The sequence below is a fragment of the Entelurus aequoreus genome, linkage group LG12 (genome assembly GCF_033978785.1).
Source record: "Entelurus aequoreus isolate RoL-2023_Sb linkage group LG12, RoL_Eaeq_v1.1, whole genome shotgun sequence".
Taxonomy (NCBI): domain Eukaryota; kingdom Metazoa; phylum Chordata; class Actinopteri; order Syngnathiformes; family Syngnathidae; genus Entelurus; species Entelurus aequoreus.
This window is the reverse complement of record NC_084742.1, coordinates 50,821,609-50,841,928: the sequence shown is the minus strand read 5'-3', so window position 1 is coordinate 50,841,928 and position 20,320 is coordinate 50,821,609. Positions and strand designations below refer to the sequence as shown.

General features: G+C 40.8%; 1 protein-coding gene across 3 annotated transcripts in view; it reads left to right on the top strand.

The window, feature by feature from the left end:
- gal3st4 (galactose-3-O-sulfotransferase 4) overlaps positions 1 to 20,320 on the top strand; it is a 112,466-nt gene that overhangs the window by 67,940 nt on the left and 24,206 nt on the right. For 2 of the 3 annotated variants that reach the window (XM_062066203.1, XM_062066206.1), the window contains exon 3: positions 5,792 to 6,092. In XM_062066203.1, coding sequence (XP_061922187.1) covers positions 5,792 to 6,092 — 301 coding nt within the window. The remainder of the gene's footprint in view (positions 1 to 5,791; positions 6,093 to 20,320) is intronic. The other variant, XM_062066205.1, reaches the window with a different exon arrangement.

Genomic DNA, 20,320 nt, shown 5'->3' with positions numbered 1-20,320 from the left:
GCCAAGCTGTAGCGACATTATTATAAGCGCAAACACTACAAGCTACATGTAGCTTAACTACATTTTCCAGTAGCTTGGCAGGAGCCTAGCTACTTTTTTTAACCAGTAGGGATTCCTGTTGCTTAGCTACTTTTAGAGCCATGTAGTGAAGTAGCTTACATTAAAGCTACAAGCTACAAAGAGAGAAAATGAAGTGCGAAATTAAGCAAAATAAATAAAATATGGAGAAAATAAAATGACCCGGATGAATGAGAACATCCATGATGATGGGTTGGTGTTCGTATGATGAGTCACAATTGGCTAAGGTTAGGCCGAAACATTACGGACTGGCCAATCAGAGGCAAGATAAGGCGGGTCATCGAAACTAGTAAGCAAAATCATAACAGACACGCACTCATGTCACATGAGGACGAAGGAGTCGGAGACAGAGGGACGTTTCAAGCTGACCACTCCAAAAAAAAAAACATACTTCAAAATGTCAGAGGAATTCTCTCCCGCAGATTAGATCATAATGTGTGTCCTTGGCCATATTTAGACAAACGTATGCGTTTAGAGAAAACCATTCCGTTATTATGTAAACCAAAATCATAACTGCTCTCTTCATCGAAGACGTCCAACACAAATTTAGGAACACACATTAAGGTGAGTTGAGTTCATGAAAAGTTTTACTGCATATAACCATTACCAACTGTTCTTAAACAACACACAAGCGGAGTGGTGCGAGTGGTAATACGAGAGAAAGAAGGTGCGAATCTGGTAACAAATGAAGGAAGAATAATTCAATCCAAGAAAAACAGCAGGGGGTCCATCGTCTGGCGGTGGTTTGGCTTCAAGCGGGAAGATGTCAAGTATGCGGCAAAAGCGTTGCTACAAAAAGTAGCAGCTCTACTAATGTAGCATCATTTGAAAAGTCACCCGCTAGAGAATAAGGAGTGCTTGAAACTCTGCATGTCAACATCTCCGTTCGGTGCCACACCAACAAAAAGCCCAAGCAACCATTTCCAGATCAACACCGTATGAAAAAAATAGTCAACAACGACTCTTTTGAGTTAAAATATTAAACATGTCCTCACCTACACGCCATGTCGGCTTCAGTTCGTTTGCATCTCGGGAAAGCAACACACGCAGGAAACTGCATCTTAGTCCATGTCTTGACAGAGCCCATTATCGAATGCTCTTATCGAACCGATTCCTTATCGATTCTCTTATCGATTCCAGATATGTTGTTGTATATGGAAAAAAACACAATATTTAGTTTAACAAAAGCTCACTTTTATTTTATAAGAAAAAAATACAATAAAATAAATAAATAAATATTGACTTTTACCCCCCTAAAAAAAAAAAAAAATATTGACTGTTGTTACCCAAAGTATATTAAGTGGGATTTTTCAGAAAAAAAAAAATATATACAGTAACACAAAAACAACCTGTCTCTGTGATCACTATAGGTGTATAAATAATAATATAGTGTTAAATAAAATCAGTCCCTTGGGCACGAAACTGAAAATAAAACAGCTCTCCAAAAAGTGCACTTCTGCTGCTATTGGAACATACTAACTCCACACTAAGAACACCACAGTCATCAATCAACAATTGTTCTTCCCTTACATGAGAGCGAAGCCTGGCAATAATTGCATATTGCCTATTCTGCCCTCACTATACGTGTTGAGGTTATACAGCTTGGCAGACAGCTAACAAACAATCCAAGACGTCTAATAAAGTTCCAAAGCAGATTAATCCATTTAGGCTCTTTATTGTTGTTGATCTTGCTTTGTCTTTTCCTATCTTTACTTTTGTCTTGCACTTGACTGTTATTTATTTATTTTTTAAACTGAAATACACACAATGACACATGTATAAGCTATGTGATTCAATTAACATACTGAAATGTAATACACAATTTGTAAATATTAGCTTCACACAAATATACAGTACTATCATCAAACAAATACTTCTGAGTGTTGAAACTATTTCGATGGTGGAAATACATGACTGGCAGCCATTTCAATAGACATCTTACTATCAAATTGAAACACTTTCCACCTTAATATTGAGTTATATAAACAAGTTAAACAGTTTACTTACAGACTTATCTTTTCCAAGACTTGTAGGAGCTAACACAACTTGTCTACTTCTCAATTGTCTCATGAACTGGACTAACATCGTCAACCCGGAAGTGCCCTAACTATTGACGCGTAGTATTTTCATATCGCCGCAAGGTGTCAGTAAGAGTCTACAATCAAATGGGCATAACATTGCGTCTCACAGGGCATTTCCTGTGGGAAGGGATTCGTTCTCAGGGATTCGAATAAAGAACCAACTCTTTTTCTTTACTATAGTGGTCTCGATAACGGGTACCGGTTCTCAAAAAGGGATTCGAGTCCCAGGACTCGGTTCTTTTCTTATCGAACAACCGGGAAAACCGGTTTCGAGCATCATCCCTAATCATTGGTACTTTAACTTTTAACTTATGTATTTCGACACTTTTCGATATTTTTCAAAATAAAAGGGACCACAAAAATGTCTTTAATGGCTGAATTTTAACATAAATCTTATGCTACATCAAACATATATTTTGACACACTCGTGCGTCTCGACTCGGCAACGTCACAAGTACCGGTATTTTTCAAAAGCAGGAGTACCTTTTTAAATTCATCAGTACCGCGACACTTTACTAGTAGCGGTGTACCGGTCAACCGTAGTTCCACCATTACAACAACAAACCCAGCAGCGATGGAGTTGAAACGGTTGGGATTTTTTTTTTTTCATTCATCATGATTTGGTTGATGAATAAAGAAATAACTACACGCCATCAACGACTCTTGTGAATTTTTTGAAGGTATATAACGTTAACTTTTTCACTTTCACAAGCTTTTCATCAGTATTTTAGCCTAACGTTAGCTAGCGTGGCTAGCTGGCTAACTTTACAAACTAACGTATATATATATATATATATATATATATATATATATATATATATATATATATATATATATATATATATATATATATATATATATATATATATATATATATATATATATATATATATATATATATAATATATACGTTAGTTTGTATATATATATATATATATATATATATATATATATATATATATATATATATATATATATATATATATATATATATAATATATACGTTAGTTTGTAAAGTTAGCCAGCTAGCCACGCTAGCTAACGTTAGGCTAAAATACTGATGAAAAGCCCGGCATATATATATATATACACATCCATCCATCCATCCATCCATTTTCTACCGCTTATTCCCTTCTGGGTCGCGGGGGGTGCTGGAGCCTACAGTATTTCAGCTACAATCGGGTGGAAGGCGGGGTACACCCTGGACAAGTCGCCACCTCATCGCAGGGCCAACACAGATAGACAGACAACATTCACACTCACATTCACACACTAGGGTCAATTTAGTGTTGCCAATCAACCTATCCCCAGGTGCATGTCTTTGGAGGTGGGAGGAAGCCGGAGTACCCGGAGGGAACCCATATATATATATATATATATATATATATATATATATATATATATATATATATATATATATATAATTATATAACTTTTGCAGAAATTGGGTAATTTTCTCTGGCCCTCCCTGGGTGATAAGAATGGGTGTTTGTTTTTTTAAATTTTGACGCAGATGTATACCAAAAAAATGACAAGAAATACGAATATGATGACAAACAGAAGTATTAACAAAATTAAAGATGAGTAGTAAACAAATATTCGATTCTCGCTCACAGGTGTGAGCTCCTTAAATGCCTAACTAAGCACACACCCACCTATACCCTTGTGACTGTTAACTCCTAAACACACCACTGTCTCTTTTTTTTATATCAAAACATTCCCATTCTATTATTTTGTCAAGCTGTAAAAAATGTATTAATTAATCTACTTGTTAATTTCTGGTTATTTTCTGTTTTAACATGTTCTATCTACACTTCTGTTAAAATGTAATAATCACTTATTCTTCTGTTGGTTGGATACTTCGCATTAGTTTTGGGTGATACTACACATTTTGGTATCAATCCATACCAAGTAGTTCCAGGATCATACATAATTAAAGTTCTCCTGTGTACAGGGATATATTTCCAGACTTTATAAACAATAAAAAAAAAAGACAAACGATTTTGTGATCTGTGTTGGCTCTGCGATGAGGTGGCGACTTGTCCAGGGAGTACCCCGCCTTCCGCCCGATTGTAGCTGAGATAGGCTCCAGCGCCCCCCCGCGACCCCGAAGGGAATAAGCGGTAGAAAATGGATGGATGGATGGATTTTGTGATAATAAAAAATATAGTAGTATCGAATAATTACACTCTTGTACTTGGTATCGTTACAGTGGATGTATGTATAGATTATACTTGCCAACCTTGAGACCTCCAATATCGGGAGGTGGGGGGTAGGGGGTGGGGGGGCGGGGGGCGTGGTTGGAGGCGTGGTTATTTACAGCTAGAATTCACCAACTCGAGTATTTCATATACATTTCATATATATATATATATATATATATATATATATATATATATATATATATACAGTATATATATTCATTTTATTTTATTTACATAGAAACAAAAACAAAAAACTTGAATTTCATTGTTCCGGTGGCTATCCATTAGATGGCAGTATTGTCCTGTTTAACTTCTCTGTTCATGATGAGTATATCATTTCGGCCACCGTGTTGAATGGAGAAGTCTGTTCTACAAAATTTACAGGCAACATACACCTTCCCCTTCGAACTGTCCTGGATGAACTGAAATTCTTGTTTCCATTCGTTTTGGAACTTGCAAGCGTATTTCTTCATCTTACTCGTCGACGGCGTCGCCATGTCTGTAATTTCCTCGTTCTTCTGCTTCGTCTCCTTGTTGTGTGCGCAGTTGTGCACTCTACTCTCTAAAAGCCCTAGATGTTATGACGTCATTGGGCAGGCAAGCTGTTTATATTGTGGGAAAGCGGACGTGAGAATAGGCTGTCCCCACTCAGTCTCAGGTCCGAATTGAGCTGGAGGGGGCGTGGCCTCCAGCTCCGGCTGAATACCGGGAGTTTGTCGGGAGAAAATCTCTGCCGGGAGGTTGTCGGGAGAGGCGCTGAATACCGGGATTCTCCCGCTAAAAACGGGAGGGTTGGCAAGTATGGTATAGATCCACCCATTTGTTTACATTGAGGAGCGCTAGCTTGTTGTTAGCTGTGAGCTATTGTATCCTTCTACAGTGTATAGTGAAGCATGGGATGATACTTGTAAGAAAATTAGTGATTTAGAAGTTGCTAAAACACTGTCGACCGTGGATGGACGTTAGCCGCTAGCTAGCGAGCCATGTTTTAAAGCACCTCTCGTAGAGCGGCGCTTCAGCGTTTTTAGCTTCACATTCATCGTTAGTTTTTGAGCCGAAATGCGTCCATCCTGCCTCTTATGTCTTGACACCGTGTCTGCTTGGAAGTACTCTGTGCGTGTTCGTTGCCGAACATGCTCGTCTGCTCCAGCATGTCGTGACGAAGGCAAGCCATGATGTCCATTAAAATAAAATTGCACTGGTATTTTTCACAGGCAGTAAGTAGAGTATCATTTTTAATTCATTGGTACCGCTGTATTACAACCTTTCCCTCGTAATTTTACGATGAGTTTCTCAAAAATATTTCCTTTTTATTCTGATCATGTTCTACTTGGACTCTTTTACTTGAAAACATTTGACTTTTATTTTCATTGCAGCTTTGAATTGTTTTGATACAACATATGTTCTTTGTGTCTCGTTGTACTCCAGCAGCGCCCAGTCGGTCGCCCGCTCCATCTTCTCATCCCCTGATGCCCAGGGTCCTTCCCTGGGCTCCTGTGGTGCCCACACTCACATCATGTTCCTGAAGACTCACAAGACGGCCAGCAGCACCGTGCTCAACCTGCTCTATCGCTTTGGGGAGGAGCGCCGCCTCCGCTTCGCTCTGCCGCTAGGCTACCAGCTCGGTTACCCCCTGCCCTTCAACGCTCACAGGGTCAAAGGTTACAGATGGCCCGGCGCCGAAGAGTTCCACATCATGGCCAATCACATGAGGTTTAATAAACCGGAGGTCAGTGCACTGACTTTACTCGATTTAAAAAATCATAATACAAGCAAAAAGTGCAGGGTTTCCCACACATTCATATATTTGTGGCGGCCCGCCACGAAAGAATTACGTCCGCAACAAATTTTAAAAAAAAAATAAATAAATAAAACATTTAAATTTTTTTTTTTTTTTTTTTTTTGTCCTGTCCAGCTTATCAGGCAACTCATATAGTTGATGTAGATGCCCATATCGGCTGTTCAGATTTACTTTACAAAAGAGAAGTCTAGGATACTTCTCTTGTTGCCTTATTTGTATTTGACTTTATTAAATGTATTTATATTAGAAACACAACATGTGTATATAACAAAGGGTGCAAAGTCTGCAGGCAGTAGGAAACACATGGTTAAGTGTAGGGAGTTTAACTGATGGCAGTCTAAATTTCAAGATTTTTGGAGCTCTTTGTTCAGTGGATCAGATGTTTGATGAAGCTCTGTGTCTATCTACCACCACTACTGTTTTCTGTTTCTTTGTTACTGACTGTGGCAGGACACCTCTGCCTCTGTTTCACTTTATGTTGCTGGTAAATAATCTATCTCTTTGGCAGCTTAGTCACAGATGACCATGCTAATTTACGCTCTTGTGTCAGACACTTATTTCGATTTGATGTTTAATTTTTTATTTAATTTATTTATAATTTTTTTAAAATGTTGTAATGGTACTTTAATTATTATTAATAGTTTTTTTTTTTTTTTTTTAATTTTTTATTTAAATAGTTTTGTCATCCTATTTTAGTCAATTATTAGTAATATCTTTTCAGTTTTAATGAGTGTTGTAATTATACAATGCACATATCTAATTATAATTTTCACATTTTAACTTGATGTTTTGTTGATTCATGTTTGTTGACAACGCCTAGCATGGCTGTACAAGCCAATTCTTGAGTGACAGTCCCGGTTGCACTTAGTGCAAACATGTGTAGAGACTTCATCCCGCTCCTGCTGTGCGATGGTATTTGCAGTATGTTTCCTCCTGTCTCTCTTCTCCTCTGCGAGCTGGCCTCTCCTCGAATCAGCCTCTGCGATACCCCGTCTAACCGCTTGACGCCAGACATTTCGGTTCTCCGCTTGTATCTCCCAGCTGTCCAAGGGAATATTACACGCCTTTAGATCTCTCTTGCATGCGTCCTTGAACCGGAGAGAGGGACGACCAACATGTCTGGAACCAGCAGCCAGTTGTCCATACATAATGTCCTTGGGAAGCCGTCCGTCCTCCATCCGCCGAACATGTCCCAGCCATCGAAGACGGCGCTGGCTAAGAAGAGAGTTCATGCTATGGATATTAGCCCGCTGAAGAATGACACTGTGTGGAATATGGTCCTGCCAACTAATACCAAGGATACGTTTGATGCACCGCATGTGAAAAGCGTTAAGTCGACGCTCTTGTCTCATGTAAGTAGTCCAGGTCTCGCTTCCGTAGAGTAAAGTGCTGAGAATGCAGGCCTGATAAACTCGGATCTTTGTATGTTGAGTAAGAGCGTTGTTTTCCCATACTCGCTTTGGTAGTTTAGCCATGATGGTATTTGCCTTTCCAAGCCTCCTGTCAAGTTCAACATCAAGCGAGAGTTTATTGCTGATTGTCGAGCCTAGGTATATTAAATGATCTACTACTTCTAAAGTGACACCATTCATCTTGATAGCAGGATTTGCAGCACCTTGAACACTGACATTGGTTTTCTGCAGGCTAACTATAAGTCCATACTGTTCACAAGCATTCGCAAAACAGTCACTTAGACGTTGTAAGGCTTCTTTGGTGTTGGTAACAAGAGCAGCATCGTCTGCAAAAAGCATCTCTCGGATTAACACTGACCTCCTTTTGGTTTTCGCACGTAATCTTGCCAGATTGAACAATTTGCAGTCAGACCGTGTGTGTAGATAGACACCCTCAATGGATGTGTCAAAAGCGTAGGACAGGAGTATAGAGAAGAATATTCCAAAAAGAGTTGGTGCTAAGACGCAGCCCTGCTTAACACCACTGTTGATAGAGAAGGAGTCCGAACAGGATCCATACAAGACTGTTCCCTTCATGTTGGAATGGAAAGAGATCAACATGCTGAGTAGTTTTGGAGGACATCCAATCTTTTGTAGTAGCTTGAACAGGCCCTTCCTGCTGACAAGCTCGAAAGCCTTAGTTAGATCTATTAACATCATGTAAAGAGGTTGACCTTGTTCTCTACTCTTCTCTTGAATCTGCCTGACTGAAAATATCATGTCGGTCGTCGATCTTCCAGCCCTGAAACCTCATTGGGATTCAGGATAGATACGATCTGCAAGTATCTGTAGCCTGTTTAGGATTATGCGTGCATAAACCTTTCCAACGATGTTCAAGAGAGAAATTCCTCTATAGCTATTACAGTCACTGCGGTCCCCTTTATTTTTATAAAGTGACACAATAGTGGCATCACGCATGTCCTGAGGTACTCCTTCTTCCTCCCAGCAAAGACACAGTAATTCGTACAGCGGTTTAAGCAGGGCAGGCTTCCCTTGCTTGATAGCTTCAGGTGGAATGTTATCGTTACCTGGTGCTTTGTCAGATGGAAGTGAATCAATAGCTTTTTCAAGCTCTACCATTGTAGGCACTTCGTCAAGTTCATTCATGATTGGTAGCTCCTTCGTATAATTTAGAGCAGCATCAGAGATAGTTGTTTCACGGCTGTATAGTTCTGAGTAGTGCTCCACCCATCTGACCATCTGTTCTTCTCGATTGGTAATCTTCTCCCCTATCCGAGATTTAATTGGAGTAGTCCGTTTTATAACAGGTCCTGCTGCTTTCTTTATACCATTGTACATGCCACGGATGTTACCAGATTCAGCACTCATCTGGATATCTTCGCAGAGCTGCTGCCAATAGTTGTTTGCACACTGTCTGGCAATGCGCTGTGTGGAACAACGAGTACTCTTGAGTGTTGCAAGTGACTGAGCATTTGGACATCTCTTGTATGCCAAAAATGTTTTGCGTTTGGCCTCAATTGCTGGTTCCATGATTGGTAGATAGGCATTAAACCAGTCGCATTTGGACATCTCTTGTATGCCAAAAATGCTTTGCGTTTGGCCTCAATTGCTGGTTCCGTGATTGGTAGATAGGCATTAAACCAGTCGTGACTAGTTCTTTCCCTCTTCCCAAAAGTAGAAATAGCTGTATTGTAAATTGCTTCTTTAATGGCGTTCCATTTTGCTGTAGCATTATGCTCCGGCAGGTTTTGAAGAGCTTGGTCCAGGGTTGATACATAATCATCCACCTTGCATGAAATTGACATCTTTGATGTGTCAATGCAGGCACGACTCTTTGCTTTGGAGCGATGAATTTTACGGGGCTGAAGGCGCACTTTGGCGCTCACAAGGGCATGGTCCGTATTGCAATCTGCACTATGATAGCTTCTAGTAATAAGAATGTTATTTAGTGACGACCGCCTAGTGATTATCAGATCAAGCTGATGCCATCGATGAGACCTGGGATGTTTCCATGATACTTTGTGCGATGGTTTGCTCTTAAAAAAGGTGTTTGTAATACAGAGGTTGTGATAGGTGCATAGCTCCAGCAGCCTCTGGCCATTTATGTTCATCTTTCCGATGCCATAGTGTCCCAAGCAAGATGGCCATGATGCATGGTCTGCGCCTACTCTGGCTAGCCTAGTGCTTAATCAAGCACTCATCTTTAGGAAAACCCTTGATCTGCTCATCAAGTTGTTCATAGAATCTATCTTTAATCTCCTCAGTTGAAGAAAGAGTAGGAGCATAGACACTGAGAATGTTCACTGGACCTGTAGCAGTGCTGAGACGGATAGACAGCAATCGCTCGGTACCTCCTGATTGAGGTTCCACTGATGTCAAAAGTGTGTTTCTGACTGCAAAACCAACTCCTTGCTGACGAGGCTCCTCAGGTTCTCTACCTTTCCAAAATAATGTATAGTTAGCCTCTCTGAGAGACCCACTGGAGGCTAGCCTAGTTTCTTGAAGAGCAGCTATGCTGACATCAAGCCTGGCAAGCTCCTTATCTATCATGGCCATCTTTCTGGCGTCGTCCACTTCACGAAGGTCATCAGAGATTCCTGTACACATTGTTCGCACATTCCAGCTTGCTAATCGAAGAGCTGGAGTCTTCTTTCTTTTCTTGTTTTGTTTGTCTGGTACATAAAATTAACCGTCTGCTTTTCATGCCTTTGCAGTACACTAAGCTCCAGGCACCCACTGAAGCAGGCAAACGTTGGCGGGACGACACCTTTTTGACCAGGGGCTGCCTGGCTTAAGGCGGACGGTAGTCGACCGATGAGACACGATGATCCCTTCCACCGTCGAAACTGACCCGTGGCGCCCCTTTCCTACGCCAATTGTTTTCTGTTTATTTGTTACTGACTGTGGCAGGACACCTCTGCCTCTGTTGCTGGTAAATAATATGGTTGTAGTAATAGGCTAAAGTTAAATTATTTAGTATGCACTAATTAAAGGGGCAGAGCTTTGAGACATTTTAGCTTTTATATTTTATAAGATATATTTTTTGTAAGAACCACAATTAATAAATATATTTCAGTGAATAACTTACTGTTCAAATCTGTATATAAATATGTACATAAAGTGTTGTAATTATATTGTAAAATGGATGGATGGATGGACGTTTAAAACAAAACTGTTATTATTAATTAGTAAGTATACATTTTTTGAGCCTTTTTAGAGAAAATCAAATCATTGTAGTAAATTATGCAAATTACTAGATGATGTCATGGTGACCACGCCCATAGCCACGCCCCCACCGCCACAGGTATCTTGGCAGTTTATGGGAAACACTGAAGTGGTACCGCATTGTTATGAGTTTGAGTTACAGTACGAATACAAGTAAACAGTTAGATCTTTCAGTATTGTAAAATAAAAAAAACAAGTTGCAATGTTACGAGAATAAATGGTACTCCTACAAAAAATAGGTAATTACTTGCTTACCTAATTCATAATTCATTTAAAGGGGTCCTAAAATACAAAACCAACTTGTCTTACTTATTGCTACCTGCTGTTGTGTATTTGGGGTCTGCACAAGTCCCAGAAATGCGAAATCAACCCGTTATAAAATAACCTTGCCTTCCCTTCTTCTTCCCCCAAACGAGTTGTTTGGAATGTGCAGAATTGGTGATGTCACAAATTGGGAAAACCGTAGGCAGATTATCCATACAGTATATGGTATAAATGTACCCAGTGTGCCTTGCAAGGGTCCGCCATTGTAGTCCTCGCAGTAATCAATAAGCTCCTTCTTTTTCCCTATTCTCTTGTTGTGGGGCAGACTGGCTCGTACGTGCACATGCATCCTCCGCAGTTGCCATTTTTAACGCAAAGTAGCGTACAGTTCTCACTTATATCTGTCAGTAGACTCGCTATGGAAGTGCTAAAAACCACACCAAAGTGGAGGGCAGGTAAATAAGACCGCCCACGAAACGGCGCATCCTGGAGAGACGTTCAGAAATATATTGATGATGATATTGATCATCATGGCGCCGATCACGGCTGCCTCGGTGCTCTCATGCGCTCCGTTTTGTTTGTTTTTGTGCGTAAATTGTGTGTCCGCATGCTCTTACACCCGCGAAGAGCTACTGAACATCAGATCCATCACCCCTACGGACTTATTACCGGTCATTTTAGCGTCAGCTGCGGATTTGGTCCATTCTTTGATCAAAAGAGGGAAACCGCACCGAAGAGGAAAGCGAGCGGGCGCCCTTGTCCGTCTCCGCAGACGGGGATTACGCACGCCCTACCTGCCATCTTTCTCTCCAACGTCCGCTCACTTGCCAACAAGTTGGACGAGCTAGCGTTGCTGGTGAGAAGAAACAAGGACTTTTCCTCTTGTGTTTTGTGCTTCACGGAGACGTGGCTGAGCGCGAGTGTCCCGGACAGCGCGGTTCAACTGGAGGGCTTTCATCTTGATGCATATAATCACAGCAGTATGATGATTCTATGTGTCTACATTAAAACATTCTTGTTCATACTCCATTAATATATGCTCATTTTAAACTTTCATGCAGAGAGGGAAATCACAACTAAGTCAATTTAGCAAAACTTTATTTATTAAACAGTTATTAAGCAGTGGCACAAACATTCATGTCATTTCCAAAACAAAGTGTAAGATTGTCAGAGACATTTTAAAACAAGCTATTAGTGCACTTATGTGCATGATGACACACAAGATATTTCAATAAGTGTCACATAAAAATGAGCTGCATATCAAATAGTATATGTCATACGGTGTTGATGTGGAAATAGTTGCTTCGGCATTTAGTTGGTGTGGCACCGAACGGAGATCCATCCATCCATCCATTTTCTACCGCTTATTCCCTTCGGGGTCGCGGGGGGCGCTGGAGCCTATCTCAGCTACAATCGGGCGGAAGGCGGGGTACACCCTGGACAAGTTGCCACCTCATCGCAGGGCCAACACAGATAGACAGACAACATTCACACTCACATTCACACACTAGGGTCAATTTAGTGTTGCCAATCAACCTATCCCCAGGTGCATGTCTTTGGAGGTGGGAGGAAGCCGGAGTACCCGGAGGGAACCCACGCAGTCACGGGGAGAACATGCAAACTCCACACAGAAAGATCCCGAGGCCGGGATTGAACTCACGACTACTCAGGACCTTCGTATTGTGAGGCAGACGCACTAACCCCTCTGCCACCGCGCTGAGATGTAAAGACATATTCCCGCTTGAAGCCAAACCACCGTCAGGCGATGGACCCCGTGCTGTTTTTCTTGGGAATTAATTATTCCTCCATTTGTTACCAGATTCGCACCTTCTTTCTCTCGTATTACCACTCAAACCACACCGTTAGCTGTTAGCATCACAGCTAACGTTACCATGTCGCTACCTCTCGCTCCGCGGGAGCGTGTGACGTTGCTCACGTGACAGTATGTGACGTCTGTAAGAAGGTGCGCTTGTTTTAAAGTCTCTGTGAGAAGGAGAGACAGGAAAGAGTGAGAAACGCATGCAGTTTAATGCCCCGCAGCTAAAAGCAACTGCGTGAGAAGGTAGACTCGAATATCACGATATAGTCATTTTCTATATCGCACAGTGACAAACCCGCGATATATCGAATATATCGATATATCGAGTATATCGATATATCGCCCTAATATATATCTATTAGGGCAACGATTAAAAATTTTAATCAAAATTAATCGAACTATTTTTCCGATTAATCACGATTAACTGCATTGTATACGCAAAACCCAATAATGAATTCAAAAGTAGTGTGTAGTGCACCTTTATTGGAATATTCTCCCATATGAACAAAAGCGCCAAAACATTTGTTGTGCAAACACAATTTAAATCAGTACTTGTTAAACAGTAGCAGTTAAATAGCATATTTTATGAAAATCAACTCGAAAATAATAAATACAAACATTCAAGCTTATTGCCACTGCCAGGGTATTTAAGTTATCCTGCTTGTTATGGAAAATAAATATAATCTACATACAAATCCCTGAGCCACAATCATAACATCCGAACAGGCAATTTCTGAGGTAACAGCAGAAACATTTTCTTTTATCAGGGAGAAAGAAAAGAAAGGGTGAAGCACAAAACACTTAACTGCTGGGATTTCCTTTACAGGGGACTAGAATGCTGCATTTACATATTTTTTCTCTCTTACATGAAATGGGACAGGATATTGAGTAACATGATGTAAAACATACCTGCAAGGTTCCAGTAGGGTTTCCAACCTCTGCAGCTTGTCCATTTCAGCTGGAGTTGGCATGGCAATCTTGGTGCTTGTGGTGAGGAAGTCACTCAGAAGCTGTTCGTTTGTGCGGATGCTTTTTATCATGTTCAGAGTTGAAATCCATCTGGTAGGAACATCTTGCACAAGGGCCTCTTTCTTCTGTCCATGTTCAGCTTGTTTTTGCTCTAATTCTGCTGCATTTGCTGGACTGTGTTTAAAGTGCCCGACAACTTTTCTGCACTTGGAAAGGACGTTGTCAAACGCACTGTTGTGCAGACAAACAGTGACAGAACGCTGGAGACTGTGCGCAAAGCAGGGGATATGATCAAAAGGCAGTTGTCTCGCAGCAGCAATCCTATTTCGTGCACTATCCGTGCTTAGTGTGGTGACTTTATCTGTCAAATTCCACTGCTGTATAACTTCAGTGAAGTGCCCCGCGCATATTTCAGCATAATGCCTCTCCTCTGTTTTCATTATAGACAGAGCATGTGAATGCAGCACCCACTTTTCATCAATATAATGCACTGTAACTCTGAGGCTAATTATGGTTACCGATTGATGTCCAGTAGTCCCCACTGAGAGCAACTACAGCTGCTCGTTGTAAAGTTGTCACTTTTACAGTCCTCTACTTTTCATACAACTCGTGTATTCTTCGTGCGATGGTGCGTCTTGATGGCGTCACTTGTTGCGATTCACACAATGTTTCTCAGGCCGGCGTCTTCCACAACACTAATGGGCCTACAGTCTGTAACTATCCACTTCGCTATGGCATTTGTTAGCTTCTCTTGCTTTCGTTTATCTATACTTCTCCCGCACGCTGCATTTAACATAGTCTGCTGAACCCTGGCTCCACTTTCTGCTTTGTTGAATGGTTCGCTCGCATCAACAGTGTGCTTCGTGTCAAGGTGATATTTTAGACCGGAAGTACTCCTGTGATAAGAAAATTCGGCTTGGCAGTGGCTACAAACGACTTTGCTTCTGTCAAATCCGCCGCCTGGAAGTACTTTATAATGAAAATGACCCTGTAAAAGTGCTGTTGAGTTACCCTTCTTCTCCATGCTTGTTTTGTTTTCTTCCGCATTGTCCTTCCTTTTCCGCAGGAGCCAGCAATAGGCGTTAACAAAATAAAAGAATGTAAACAACATACGCAAATGTGCGATAAAATAATTGTCGGCGTTAATAGATTGATGGGTTAACTCGAAATTAACGCATTAACTTGCCCAGCCCTAAAAAAACTGCGACTTATAGTCCGAAAAATACGGTATATATATATATATATATATACAGTGGGGCAAAGAAGTATTTAGTCAGCCACCCATTGATTGTCAATGGGTGGCTGACTAAATACTTTTTTGCCCCACTGTATATATGTATATTTATATTTATATTTATATATATATATATATATATATATATATATATATATATATATATATATATATATATATATATATATATATATATATATATATATATATATATATATATATATATATAAAGAATATGAGCCCTCCGTTAAAGGCCTACTGAAATGAATTTTTTTTATTTAAACAGGGATAGCAGATCCATTCTATGTGTCATACTTGATCATTTCGCAATATTGCCATATTTTTGCTGAAAGGATTTAGTAGAGAACGACGACGATAAAGATCGCAACTTTTGGTATCTGATAAAAAAAAAGCCTTGCCCCTACCGGAAGTAGCGTGACATAGTCAATTGAAAGGCTCCTCACATTTTCCTATTGTTTTCAACGCAGCTAGAGCGATTCGGACCGAGAAAGCGACGATTACCCCATTAATTTGAGCGACGATGAAAGATTCGTGGATGAGGAACGTTCGAGTGAAGTACTAGAATACAGTGCAAGACATATCTTTTTTCGCTCTGACCGTAACTTAGGTACAAGCTGGCTCATTGGATTCCACACTCTCTCCTTTTTCTATTGTGGATCACGGATTTGTATTTTAAACCACCTCGGATACTATATCCTCTTGAAAATGAGAGTCGAGAACGCGAAATGGACATTCACAGTGACTTTTATCTCCACGACAATACATCGACGAAACACTTTAGCTACGGAGCTAACGTGATAGCATCGTGCTTAACTGCATATAGAAACAAAATAAATAAATCCCTGACTGGAAGTATAGACAGAAGATCAACAATACTATTAAACCAGGGACATGTAAATACACGGTTAATGCTTTCCAGCCTGGCGAAGGTTAACAATGCTGTTGCTAACGACGCCATTGAAGCTAACTTAGCAACCGGACATCACAGAGCTATGCTAAAAACATTAGCTATCCACCTACACCAGCCAGCCCTCATCTGCTCATCAACACCCATGCTCACCTGCGTTCCAGCGATCGACGGTGCGACGAAGGACTTCACCCGATCACAGTTGCGGTCGGCGAGACGGAGGAAGTTAAGGTGAGTTCGGCGGCTAACGCGTCTGCTATCCATCTCTGTCTTCCTAGTTGTGTTGCTGTAGTCCGCCGCTAATACACCTATCCCACCTACAACTTTCTTCTTTGCAGTCTCCATTGTTCATTAAACAAATTGCAAAAGATTCACCAACACAGATGTCCAGAATACTGTGGAATTTTGAAATGAAAACAGAGCTTTTTTGTATTGGATTCAATGGGGTACCAATACTTCCGCATCAACTGATTCCGTCACGCGCTTACGTCATCATACATAGACGTTTTTAACCGGAAGTGTGGCGGGAAATTTAAAATTGCAATTTATAAGTTAACCCGGCCGTATTGGCATGTGTTGCAATGTTAAGATTTCATCATTGATATATAAACTATCAGACTGCGTGGTCGGTAGTTGTGGGTTTCAGTAGGCCTTTAAGGCAACACTTGCCTTGACCTTAAAAAGTAAAAATTCGAGGCCTGCATTTATTTGCTCAAACGTCCTAAAAGTTTTATCTAAAGTACCATCGGGGTGTAATTTGAAGTGAAATTTAGCAGCAAGCACAGCAGTCGGCGTCTTGTCACTCATTTTTGTCATATGCATTGACTGGAGCACTGACCGTATAACAGCCTGTGCTAAAATCTATTCACGGTTAAGGCACAGGAGCATGTACAGTTCAAATACATTGCGCAATTAATCTACATATACACATGATTAATACAATATTTTTGTGATTAACTCGTTATTTTTGTCAGCCCTACTATAAACGTCCCTACGATGTTGAGTAGTCGTGTTAAACCAGGGGAGCCCATTACGTTGATCGCGAGCTACCGGTCCATCGCGGAGGGTTTGTCAGTCGATCGCCAGCCAGTATTAAAAAAAATAAATAGTCCCAAAATGAGCGATCATCAATCTTCACTATGACGCCACTTTCGTCACTTGAATGACATTCGCGACACCCTAGGATCTTGTGAGATGACGCTGGCTGCTGTGAGCTCAGTGTGAAGGAAAAAAAACAGACAGGAAGGCGAGAAACACTTTTTATTTTAACAGACTCTCGCGCCGCACCTGCCGTCAAAACCCTGAAGAAAAGCCGCACAGTTCCGGTCTTCACAATAAAAGTGCTGCAACATCCTGCTTGCGTTAACACAATAAAAGTTTCAGAAAGCTAGCAAGCTACGGAGTAAGCCGTCAATGTATTTCTTGTAAAGTGTATAAAAAGGAGTGTGGAAGCTGGACAAATAAGATGCTAAAAACAACCACTTTCATGTGGTATTGGACAAAAAGGAGGACTTTTTTTTCTCCTCCACAATGTAAATGTGGAAGTTATCAGCACTACTGTGAATCATGTCTGATTCCAATCAATGCAAGTCTTCAGAATCAGGTCATACATCAACTTATATTCTTGACTTTATGAAAGAAAGGAATCTATATGTTGTGGTCTGAGTTTATTTCCAACATGCATACAATTACAATTGTGCTGCATGTGTTAAACATGCTTGTCCATCCATCCATTTTCTACCGCTTGTCCCTATCGGGGTCGCGGGGGGTGCTGGAGCCTATCTCAGCTGCATTCAGGCGGTAGGCGGGGTACACCCTGGACAAGTCGCCAACTCATCACAGGGCCAACACATGCTTGAATTTTTATTTAACACCTTTAACATGTTAACAAAAACGTCTGTTTCATTAATAAATACATATTATAAATATATATACAGTGGGGCAAAAAAATATTTAGTCAGTCACCAATTGTGCAAATTCTCCCACTTAAAAAGATGAGCGATGCCTGTAATTTCCAACATAGGTACCATATTTTTCGGATTATAAGTCGCTCCGGAGTATACGTCGCACCGGCCGAAAATGCATAATAAAGAAGGAAAAAAACATATGTACGTCGCACTCGAGTATGAGTCGCATTTTTGGGGGAAATTTATTTGATAAAATCCAACACCAAGAATAGACATTTGAAAGGGAATTTAAAATAAATAAAGAATAGTGAACAACAGGCTAAATAAGTGTACGTTATATGACGCATAAATAACCAACTGAGAACGTGCCTGGTATGTTAACATAACATATTATGGTAAGAGTCATTCAAATAACTATAACATATAGAACATGCTATACGTTTACCAAACAATCTGTCACTCCTGATCGCTAAATCCGATGAAATCTTCTTCCTCGTTGTCGCTCCTGGTATGCGCCGCTAGCGTCCTTTCTTTCTGCTGCTCGATCGCCGTTTTCTGCTGCATATTTCACTACGTCCAGCTTGTAATCTGCAGTATATGAGTTCCTTTTCAGTACCTTTTTTGTTCAGTTTTTATAAGTTATCGCCAATGTAGAAATTATTCATTTTAATAGCTACGGCAGTAGCGTATAGCAGTTAGCATCCCATGACCCACAATGCACTTCTGCCATGACCCTCCCCCGCCGAATTCGTATTGGTTGACGTGTGTGTGACGATTGCTGACATTTTGCTTCGTCTCTTCCGTGAATTAGATAAATAATATTATTTGATATTTTACGGTAATGTGTTAATAATTTCACACATAAATCGCTCCGGAGTATAAATCGCACCCACGGCCAAACTATGAAAAAAACTGCGACTTATAATCTGAAAAATACGGTACACCTCAACTATGAGAGACAAAATGAGGGGAAAAAATTCCAGAAAATCACTTTGTCAGATTTTTTAAGAATTTATTTGCAAATGATGGTAGAAAAAAGTATTTGGTCAATAACAAACGTTCATCTCAATACTTTGTTATATACCCTTTGTTGGCAATGACAGACAGAGGTCAAAGGTTTTCTGTAAGTCTTCACAAGGTTTTCACACACTGTTGCTGGTATTTTGGCCCATTCCTCCATGCAGATCTCCTCTAGAGCAGTGATGTTTTGCGGCTGTCACTGGGCAACACGGACTTTCAACTCCATCCAAAGATTTTCTACAGGTTTGAGATCTGGAGACTGGCTAGGCCACTCCAGGACCTTGAAATGCTTCTTACGAAGCCTCTCCTTGGTTGCCCTGGTGGTGTGTTTGGGATCATTGTCATGCTGACAGACTCAGCCACGTTTCATATTCAATGCTGTTGTTGATGGAAGGCAGTTTTCACTCAAAATCTCACGATGCATGGCCCCATTCATTCTTTCCTTTACACGGATCAGTCGCCCTGGTCCTTTTGCAGAAAAACAGCCCCAAAACATGATGTTTCCACCCCCATGCTTCACAGTAGGTATGGTGTTCTTTGAATGCAACTCAGCATTCCTTCTCCTCCAAACACCACAAGTTGAGTTTTCACCAAAAAGTTCTATTTTGGTTTCATCTGACCATATGGCATTCTCCTAATACTCTTCTGGATCATTCAAATGCTCTCTAGCAGACTTCAGACGGGCCTGGACATGTACTGGCTTAAGCAGGGGAACACGTCTGGTACTGCAGGATTTGAGTCCCTAGCGGCGTAGTGTGTTACTGATGGTAGCCTTTCTTACTTTGGTCCCAGCTCTCTGCAGGTCATTCACGAGGTCCCCTGTGTGATTCTGGGATTTTTGCTCACCGTTCTTGTGATCATTTTGACCCCTCCGGGTGGGATCTTGCGTGGAGCCCAAGATCAAAGGAGATTATCAGTGGTCTCGTATGTCTTCCATTTTCTAATAATTGCTCCCACAGTTGATTTCTTCACAATTTTGTTTCTGGTGTCCTTTGACAGCTCTTTGGTCTTTGCCATAGTGGAGTTTGGAGTGTGGCTGTTTGAGGTTGTGGACTGGTGTCTTTTATACTGATAACGAAGCCAAAAAGGTGCCATTATACAGGTAACTAGTGGAGGACAGAGGAGCCTCTTAAAGATTAAGTCACAGGTCCCCCATTCTGTCTCTCATAGTGGAAGTGTACACATGATGAAAATTACAGGCTTCTCTCATCTTTTTAAGACTTAGACTTAGACTTCCTTTTTATTGTCATTCAAATGTGAACTTTACAGCACAGAGTGGGAGAACTTGCACAATTGGTGGCTGACTAAACACTTTTTTGCCCCATTGTGTGTGTGTGTGTGTGTGTGTGTGTGTGTGTGTGTGTGTGTGTGTGTGTGT